General features: G+C 27.8%; 2 protein-coding genes across 3 annotated transcripts; both read right to left on the bottom strand.

Annotated features, from left to right (window-relative positions):
- Positions 1–306: 306 nt before the first annotated feature.
- On the bottom strand, positions 307–1,667 carry LOC112685290. The gene is made up of 2 exons (XM_025557131.1): positions 1,602–1,667; positions 307–1,541 (listed from the first exon to the last, which is right to left on the bottom strand). The coding sequence occupies exon 2, from the start codon at positions 1,199–1,201 to the stop codon at positions 584–586; it is 618 nt and encodes a 205-aa protein (XP_025412916.1). The 5' UTR covers positions 1,202–1,541; positions 1,602–1,667; the 3' UTR covers positions 307–583.
- Positions 1,668–3,296: 1,629 nt separating this feature from the next.
- Positions 3,297–9,310, bottom strand: LOC112685281 (nuclear cap-binding protein subunit 1-like). Of its 2 annotated transcripts, XM_025557124.1 has the most exons (15): positions 9,183–9,310; positions 9,048–9,099; positions 7,601–7,701; positions 7,325–7,510; positions 7,049–7,242; positions 6,593–6,986; positions 6,435–6,532; positions 6,113–6,352; positions 5,912–6,049; positions 5,743–5,846; positions 5,430–5,677; positions 5,189–5,367; positions 4,816–5,128; positions 4,642–4,755; positions 3,297–3,510 (listed from the first exon to the last, which is right to left on the bottom strand). In XM_025557124.1, the coding sequence occupies exons 2-15, from the start codon at positions 9,088–9,090 to the stop codon at positions 3,397–3,399; spliced, it is 2,466 nt and encodes an 821-aa protein (XP_025412909.1). In that variant the 5' UTR covers positions 9,091–9,099; positions 9,183–9,310; the 3' UTR covers positions 3,297–3,396. The 2 variants fall into 2 exon arrangements, with proteins under 2 accessions (XP_025412909.1, XP_025412908.1); XM_025557123.1 differs by having other exon boundaries at positions 9,048–9,310.
- Positions 9,311–11,001: the final 1,691 nt, after the last annotated feature.

An 11,001-nucleotide genomic window follows, 5' to 3' on the forward strand; every position in this document is an offset into this window, starting at 1 on the left:
TTTTTAAATGTTCATTCTGAATAAGTCTGAATTTTTTTATAATATCTAATCCTATCAAAAATTCATATTTGAAGTTTTCTTCATCTATGATATAAACATCTACTTTTTCTTCAATTTCAAATATTTTAATTTTTATAGTTGTCAAACCATTTGTTTTTTTAACACCATTAATTGTTCTTAAGTTTGCATTTTTGTTATTATTCATTTTTCTGTATTTTATTTTTAATAATTTAGAATTTATTAATGAAACATTAGACCCAGAGTCATATACTCCAAATATTTCTAATTTATTATCTAATAGCAGTTTGACTTTAATTAATGGTGTAACAATTAGTTTTTTTGATCTGTGTCATTTAATTCAGCTTCAACTACTGAATTATTTACATGCTTGATGTAATTTTTTTTCTCTCTATCATTTTCTCTTGTGTTGAACCAACATACTGATTCAGGGTGGTAGCGAGTACCTTTATTAAGTTTTTCACAATTTTTACATGGGTTTTTTTCTTTATCGTTCATGCTTAGAATCTTTTTTTTCTCAAAAACACTTTTTTTTTTTTATTACCATGTGTTCATAATTGCTGATTTAACTAAACAAATCGACAGTGTCTTTTAATACCTCTCTATCAATTCTATTAAGTATAAACTCTGGTAAACCAGCTGAAATAAGATCTATCAAGGTACCTGAATCAATTGTTCTTCTCATATCCAACAAAAGCTTTTCTTTTTTTATTGCATAGTCTAGTAACGAACCATCTCTATATTTGTATAATAATGCATAAGTTACTGGATTCCAACCTTTGCTTGAAAATGTTTCACAAAATTTGTTTTTCCAAATTTTCCATTCTGAGTCTCCTGTTAATTTTATTAGCATAGAGCTATACCAATCTGTACAAGATTTATCCATAAATAATCTGAGAATTTCAATTTTTTTGTGATCTTCATTAACATCAAAGCAAATACATTCTTTTTCAAAATTATTTATCCAATGACTTGCATTTATATCCTTGCTTGTAAATTTTTCAAGCACAAATTTTTCTGAAATTTTCTTTAAATTTTGATCTCTAGGTATCTGTGCGTTTCCAACTAATGCCTCTAATAGTTTTAAAGTATTTAAACTATCTTTTTCTTCTTGAATCGCAGGTTTACTTGTTATTTCTTCTAAGCACTGGCCTGCGAATAACATGTTATCATAATCATCCATGTAAACTTTTTTTAATTCCTCAGTCAGTGGTATCCAAACTTTTCTGAATTGGTGTCTTTTTTTTTAATGAGCTTTTCACCATATTATACATAGTAGTTGTACTTACTTCTTTATGAAAACTTATTTGTTGTAAGTCTTCTGGTATAGCATTTGTTTCTTTAGCTTCAGTGGTAATCGAAGTCATGGTCATCAAATTTGATTTTCCATCGCTTGATGGTTTAATCATAAATTCAAATTGTAGCTTCTTCATATTGCTTAAACGAAATTGTCGTTTTATAAGACTGTTAATTATTTTGTTCAGGAATTGACCATAAACAAATAACACTGGTATTGTGTTGCTCTAAACATAAAGTTTTATTTATTATTATTACATATTATTTATATTATAAACAGAACTTACCTAAACATAAAGAAACGACAATAAATGTTTGTTATTCAATAAAATGTCAATTCCTAAACTACTAACATATAATATTACATATCTTCCTTATTACAATTAATTTATTTTATCATAAGTTGCTTATCATTTTATTGTTATTACTTATCACCTTATAACCACACTAATCGTGCAGAGCGCGGTAAAATACAATTTAAAGAATTATAATATATTCTTTACATATATATATATATATATATATATATATATATAATGAATCCCTATTTCCTTAGTCACGCCATCACGCGTGAACATCTGGTCAAAAAAATCGGTCCGGTTTTCGCTAATTCTTATATTTTTTTCTTTTTTTCTGAAAACAATGAATAATAGTCATTTTCGCGCGATAATATCAGTTACACAACCAGTTAGTCGTCCACGGAGGCATACCTCCACCGTGAACCACCACTAGATGAACGCAAACCACCGCCAAGCATCACATGAAAATCACAACATACAACATGATAATGGAACAATAATTATGACTTATACATAATTCACGACGCGAATAACAAAACTTGAAATTTCAGGATTAGTTTCCATATTCTTTTACCCCTTAAATACTATTATAATATTTTGTAGTGCATCCACACATGTAACATGCCCGACTCTCTGTGCCAGTCATTGAGTTATATACCCATTAACGAATTACATATTGCCAACAATTTGATACATAAATACATACAACATATAAATCACAAATGCCACCGAGACTTGATCAATTACATTTCATTGCGACATAGTTCCTATTTATTTCACTATCTACCACCGAAAATATTAATTTATGACCGACACTAAAAATGTTATCTTGAATATTATTATCGTATTATTAAACCAACGTATTAATACAATTTTTTTGTTTTTATTGATTTTTTTTCACTGTCTCCCCAATTCACTAATAATTTCACGGACCCCAATACTTATGAAAGAAGTTTTACTTCCCCAGAATGTAATAGTAGACTCACACTCAATTTTTTAATATTATAACAAAAGTGTAAAATAATTATTATTCATGTTTCCTTAATAACATCACAAAAGATTTTATAGTAGGTATGATTGTATTATATTTGATTTTTAACTGAATACATTATGCATTATAATTAAACTTTTTTTTATAAACTCAAAATATTATTAAAAAACTATTATAATATTAAATTATTTATTAATAAACTGTATTAATATTAGTTGTTTGAATTTGTATACAATGTGGATTAAATAATATTGGGTAAATATATTTGTTTTCATATAAATGATAATTGTCACAATATAATGGTAATATTGTAGAAACCAAACTAACATAACTGAACATTATTAAGTAATATTGCTATAAAAGTTTTTTTACAATATGACTAAATCCATGAGTTCACAATATTATTAGAAATATATAATATACTATAATATTACATTTAATATTGTTTCAATGTTTTATTTGCCTGTCACGAGTCTTGGTCACAATATTTTCACAATAAAAAAACCATTATAACTCCAACAAAAAAATACATTGTGACAATATTACAATAATAGTTTGCTATTTGGGATTTACAGCATAAACGATGAGTATTCACATCTATTTATATTTTCTAAATAAATTTATGACAAAAGAATTGATTAATGTAATAATAATAATAAAGTATAATAAAAATGTATTTTAAATCTATTGGTATTAAAAAAATTAATAAAAGCCACTCGAAAACGAATATAATATATTATATTATGACATCAACTATTCTATTAAGTAGTAAGAAGAAAACCCAAATAGTCCTTATGAATGAAGTGCCAAGAACTGATGGAATACTTCAAGAATATGAATGTCAATATCTGGAGTGAAAAGTAATCCTTCCAAAGTACTGCTGTATTTTTGTACTTGTTCATGGTGCTGAAAATATAATGAAATAACAATTAGATAAATAGAATTTATTAAAACAATTTTCATAGTTAATTTGATATATAGTGTAAAAACACACATTTTAAAATTCGTGTTTTTAGTGCTGAATAAAAAAAATACTAATATAATATATAATATAGTAGCAATACAAAACAAAATTACTAATAGTTATGAATTTTTTAATTATTTTTTTTTTTTACAAGTTAAATGCAGAGAAATTATTTTATTCCTAAGTAATTTGTTAATAAAATACGAATATTATTCAATTATCTTTAAAATTAAAACAATAACAAAATATGATAGCACTGAAAAATAAAATGAATAATTTGAATACTTAATTATTTAGCATTTAAAACAATGTAAGCATTCGAGTGTTATATTATTTTATTATATATTTAGAGCAGGGCTCGAAATGGACCGGAATGCACTAGAACGCAGTTCCGGTTCACGGCAAAATTTTTATTGTACTTACCAGTGGCAAAGCATGAGTATTTAAGTTGGGGAGACATTAAAATAATACGTTACCTAAATGTCTAGTTCGAGAAAAAAATATTTGAACACAAAAAATCTGACGCTCATCTTACAGCATTCGAATTACATAAACAATCAAAAGAAAAACAAATAGAAAACAGATTCGAAATCAAATTATTGAAAGTATTGAAATCAAAATCAAAGTTCACTACTACTGAAAAAATTTTTAGAATTATTTATAAAATTGTAAAAACTCAAAGGCCTTTTGTTGATTTACCAAATTAAATAGTTAATAGATTAACAAGTTATAAATGGTATGAATATGGGAAATATTTTACAATCTGATAAAACGTCTGCGGATATAGCACTCTACATAGCATCAGAAACGAAAAAAAATGATTTACCAAAAAATAATTTTAACTGAAATAGTATAAAATAGTAGGTATAACTTATGTATTAAAAAAGGCTTAGTATTTCAGGAAGGGAAAATTATAATTTTGGTGGGTTGAAGCCTCTAATTCCATTGGTATGTAATAAAAAAAAGTTCCAGTTCAAAAAATTTTCCATTTCGAGCAATGATTTAGAGTATACATCAATACATTTGAATTAAAAATTACAGTATAACTTTAAACTAAGAATTGTAATACTTACAGCTAAAAATATTTGTTGCAATCGTCCAATAGTATATTTATACCAGTATGTATCAAATGGTTCACTATCTGTGTCACATTTTACAAGATGTTCAGATAATATCATTATAAATCTCTGAAATACAAAAACAAAGTATAATAATTCTTTTAAGTTTTTTAAGCACAATAAAAATACCTGAAATACAATCAAAAACAAATTTTTCTGATCAGATTGTGCTATTTCTAATTTCTCTTCCATACACTCAACCATTTCTTCAGTTACATTGTCATCAACATCCATTGGGACTTCAACACCAAATGTTGTTGTTGACGGCTGAGAAGGTTTTGGCTCAGCCTTTTCGGCTTCAGTATCACTATTATCTGAACTATTATAGGTAGCTGCTGTTGTACGTAAATGTTCTCTAGCTTTATTCAACTCTTTGGTCAGTCGATCCACATGTCTGGACATTTTATTGATAGTCATCGATAATATATCCCAAATATATAGCCTAAATAATTGTTAAAAGTGAAAAATCCAAAAGCGATAAGATTTTCATTATTATTATTACTTTGTAAACTGTGAAGTCATTTCTTTAGAGAATATCCAATTTGCAACCGATGAACATTCAATGATCTGGGTTTTTAACATTTTGTCAATAAGTACAGTTAACATTTGTTGATCAGCATTCCATAAATCAAAAGTGCTCCGGAGTATTTGTAATTGGCATTCATCATTTTCTCCCAAAAACTATAATATTATAAAAATATAGGAATTACAATTTCATTTATATTTATTATGTTGTATCTTACCTTGAATACTTTGATAAACTTTGTAATAGCTGAAAAAGCATGTGAAAATGATTTGCTGGCTATGAATAATATTGTTTGAACGAAAGAATCAATTTTGATCAAATTTGAATGGCTAATATCTGCTGGTTCAATAAGTTCACCATTTTTTAACATCAATGGTTCTTTTAATATTTCAATAATTTCTTCAGGAGGTGACTTGCTTCTTATCTTGGTAAGTAATGTGTTTGATAGAAATTGGCCTGGTAAATCTGAAAAATAAATATGATTTTTCAGTAAAAACATATATCAATACAACTACAATCTAATCTCTTACTTGAGTTTTCCAATGCATATTTATACTTTGGTTTAGGTTTTTCTGGTAACAAAGGTTCAAAATCAGATGGTACTATGTCACAAATTCGTTCATAAAATGATAATCTGAAAATAATCATTATCATTTATAATATTTATTAAGGTAACAGAATTATAAAAAGTATATATACCTCATAGCTTTTTGAAGAACTTCACGGACAAATTTTGGTTTTGGGTGTTCTGGGTCCAAGGCCAAGCAATCAGCCCACTCTTTCCACGACCAACTGAATTTGAAATTACTCAAATGATATGCAAACCACGAAACAAACCTAACAAATATGTTAGTTTAAAAGCAATTTAATTATCAGTATAAACAGTGTGACTAAATATACCTATCAAAAGCACACACATGCATGGATTCTATACGGGAGTAAAGTATTTCTGTTGTCTGAGCCAATACAAGTGGTATTGTATTAGTTGACAATTTAGACAATTCTATTAAGACAGAACCAAACATGATCTCCAAATACTTTGGTTTAGGTTGATGAAACATCAAACTGAATATCACTTCAACAATACAATACTCCAAAGGTAGTTTGTTCTTGTGAACAAAATTCATTAAATTATTTGCACTATAATAAACAAGACAAATTTATACATTTATAATTTAATATATTTCTTATGATCAAAAGTTGTTTAGTTAGTAATTATTACCACTCTTTACTATTTTTGTATGACTTATCAATTATTTGTATTAAATGTTCTTCCACCAAGAAACGTTCAATTGAATGAGCACCAGGCATTATGGGACCCTAAAAAATTTAATTTAAATATTAAAAATCAAAAATTTTAGTTTAACTTAGTTCACTTACATTAGTTACATCTGTATAATCAAACATTCGATAAACTACCCAAGGCATTGGATACACACAAGCGTTATGATGAGGAGGAGGTATAATAACAGGCAAATTATGCTGAAGTGCTTCACATAGAACATTGTCAAATGTTAGATAAGGTCTTGGTATAATCGTTAACATCCAATTATCATGTTTCAATTTTTTAATCTGATTCCATGCGCAATCCAAGTATTCTTCCTGAGGATGAGGTACATCAATGGACCAAATTCGTAGCATGTTAACATGTTTCTTAGGTCGTGCGTTCAAATAAAGTTCAATAGCTGTTAAAATAAACTCAAGAGGAGATTTTCTTTTCTCATATAATTCTTTGCCAACCCATGGTAAACATGATATAACAGCATAACAGTACCTGTAAAAAAAAAAAAATGTTCTATTATTATAATGATATTTAATTGTATATTGAAAACATACCAATCCTTCCGTACATAAGGAACTTCATCTTCTTTGGTAACATCCAATAAACTACCCATTAACTGTATAAATGAATTAGCTGATACAACATGACAATTCACCAAATCACCAATGAAACGTAACAGTACTCTAGCTTCATTCCAAGAGTTGTTTTTAAGACTATCTTTGAAAGTACGCACAATATTTTCAACAAACTAAATTTTGGGAATGTTATAAAACTATTATACAAATACAACTATTTTTTGAACAATAAAATACCATAACAATGTTACTTACTTCTGCACCAAAGTCATAATTTTTTGCATTTAATAAGCCAACTAAAGTTGAATAAATGGTGCATTTTTCAGGCATACGAATAGCACAATCTACCAATAATTGTAGTACTTTTTCCTTAAAATTTGATAAATCCCCATCTAGTACACTGACCAAACCTTCTAAATTACTTTCTAAAGAACTAGAGGTCTGTTTATAAAAATTAAAAATATGGATATTAGTTCATGATTATGCATTTATTTTATGTACATTGTAAAATAAATAAAATTAAAAAACTACCTTTTCTCCAACTTTAAGAATAAGATTTTCCAATCTCTCTTCTAAATTGATATTTTCTGAACCGCCAACATGACGACGTTTTTTATATGCACGGTCAGCACCTGAAAATTGTAACAAAAACATTTTTATATTTAACATCAATATTGGTAAGTATATTTATAAAATTTAATTTAATGTTAATTATATTATCGAGTTAGTTATAAAATAAAATATGAAGAATCAATTAAGTACAATTGTTGTAAAATATTTTATAATATTCATTGCGCTATCTAAATTTATAACTGAAGTAAAATATAGATTAGAAGTAAATAATATCCTAGTAAAAATGTATTAAAAAGATTACTTAAACTAAAGGATTCAAATGTAATCATATTATCTATGTAATTAAAAAACATAAAAAGTGAATGTATTTTTTACTAGATAAATTTAATACTGTATCTATGTCAAAATGTTAAAATAAGGTGTAAAATTTAATTTACTAAATCAAAAATGGTTTTTTCATCAACTATAATCATTTAATCATAATCAAAATTATCACTTTTAAATTGAATTAAACAAATTAACTTTTTGAAATATAAAATATAAAAATATTTGAAGTAAATTTAATAGAATGTCTATTTGTTAAGCTATTTAGTCCAGATAGTATTAAGCCGTTATGTCTATATAGTTAGTACAATATTTTGGCATAACTCAAGGAAACTAGTTATGGACTCCAATTAATAACTGGATATATCATGTTCATCTACTCAAGAATACTATTTCAAGTGTATACGAAAAACGTACAAGAACTTAAATTACAAATTGGTCATTTGAAGTTAATTACCGGAAAAACATACTTATATACATAACCTTGATCGATGGCTTGGTGAACAAAGTTCTCAAGTTGATGCAATCATAAACAAGTGTTGTAGTAAGCCAATATTCCTTATACTATATTTTATAATATTATGTCTCTTAATATTATATTAGTTTTACACACACATATTACCATAAGATAATAATGTATCACATTCTATATCGTTTTTGTTAATTATTACTTTTAATAGGTATTTTTATATTATTTTAATTCCTTATTCAATATCTACAAATTATTTACACAACAAATATTCAACATCTCAATGGATACTTTTCTCTTTTACAAAAACACCTTGAGTGCTATGTCAAACATTACATATTAATAGACGTAATATCATCCAATACTAATTTAAACATGATCTGACTTCACTGTTGAATACATTGATAGAGTTGGTTATTATTAACATTGAGTTATCTACATCGGGCTACTAATAAATTAAAACCTTTAACTTTTACAAGTGTCTACTTTATTTCCTTCGACAATTTACTTAATTCTAAAGTGGTATTTGTAACACGAGGTGGAACTCGTCGTTAAATCGTAACGAGTCAGTGTTTCCAAGTCTAGCTCGATACAGTGTAACATAAAACTCACCGTACGAATCTTCGTAGTTGTCGCGAATACGATAATGGCTCATGATGACGATCTAGGCCACGAGGAAACAGAACGAAAGTAAAAACTTATTAATCGCACTAGAAACGGATGGAAATCAGAAACGCGAATACGTACATTCAAATCGGGTGATGGGAAACTAACTAGCACAGTAATGTCGTCTGACGTGAAAACAAAACATGTGATATGTTGTTTACGGTTCTGGTTTATTTGATTAGAACGCGTTCCGCGGCCGATAGTGTAACCAACTCACTAAAAATATTGATCGTACGCTACTGCAATAACACCACTGGGCAGCGCACTCTCGACAGTCCGCCGAGCAACGTCCGGCGGTCGCCAAAACTCCGCGTATATCAATTGAAACGTGTACCCGAAAAAGTGGCTCGTGAGACAATTGAGGCACACTTTTACCTGAAATTTACCATTCTAATAATTTATTATAAGCCTATTATCAGTATTTAATAAATTATTAGTTATAATCTAATTATCTTTCAAAATATTCAAATTAACATATTTATTTATTTTAAATCGTAAAAGACAAAAGTTAATGATAAAAAAACTGATAACATAATTTGGGCACAAAAGTGCGAAGTATCGCACCAGTGCGGTACTACTAACTACACCTCTGCGGTCACCGCCATATACAACTGTCTAACATCACTAAAGTGGGGCCGCGAATTAATGAAATATTATGTGAATTCTCACTGAGTGGTGTTTACGTAGCGAACCGATGAGGTCCGAGAGTCAAAAATGTTGATGCTTCAGTAACTATATTGAAATAATAATAATACGTGGTGGGGGTAAGTTGAAATTATACAGAAGAATGAGGCTGATATAAATTAGCTTTAGTGGTATTAATCATTCTGTGCAATCTAAACAAAAAAACTGCACATTGATAATAGGAATCGATAATACGTCCTTATTTTCCATAAGTCATTACTTGTCCCACTATTACTATGGATAAAGTAAACTTTATCACCTATCACTTATTTATAACTTGAAATACCTATACAGATCCTAATACATTGAAAAATGTATATTGTACGTATATGTTGCGTTTACTAAGTATCTGCCCCACCACTTACTAAGTAATTCGGTTATTTCGACTGAAACCGAAAACCATGCAGATAATCGAAAACTGAGAACGTGAAATCTTGCCCCGAACCGTGACGCGCGTGTAGTGTTCGCTTTTTGTTCTTTCAATTCCGTTCTCGCGGCAATCCACCGCTCATAATACACTCTCGTGCACCAATCGCGTTCGGATCTTCGGTAAAGTTTCGGTCGGTAGACCATAGGCGAGCGCAGGGGGTATGCAGGATATGCAACTGCATACCCTAAACATAGAGCCTTCTTTCTAAAATTACAAAAAATTAATAAAATTATGACATATTTGGTTTTATGTATATCATGTGATTTTGTATTACATTATGATTTTTATTATATTTTTATATTCAGTCCCAGGCAGTTTAATTTATTTTTGAAACAAAAATCATATGCTATAATAACGATTTAATGTGTTAATGAAATTAAGAAGTACAATAATTCAAGCGAGATTAAATAGCTATCAACTACAGAACAAGAAATGGCTATAAATTAAAATCCCGAAAACATTATTGGTGATATTAAGAACTCAACTGTACGCAGAATCGTTTTATGATTAATTTTGATTATTTATCAAATTTATTTTGTTTTTCGTTTAAGTATATAATTACGTTTTTATTTATTTACCCTATTTAAACGTATTACTCAAACCATTTCAAGTGTTATATATTTAATTTTTTTTTTTTTCATAATTTATTTTAAATTTCAATTATGAAGACAGTTATAACGATTAAGAAATGGCTATTCAGTCACTTTTTTCAGGGAAAAAAAAATTAAAATTTTAAATTAAATAGTTATTTCGAATGCTTAAATTAACTTTCAGTTGGGGGGGGGG

This window comes from Sipha flava, unplaced genomic scaffold (assembly GCF_003268045.1).
Source record: "Sipha flava isolate LNK unplaced genomic scaffold, YSA_version1 272_pilon_pilon, whole genome shotgun sequence".
Lineage (NCBI taxonomy): Eukaryota > Metazoa > Arthropoda > Insecta > Hemiptera > Aphididae > Sipha > Sipha flava.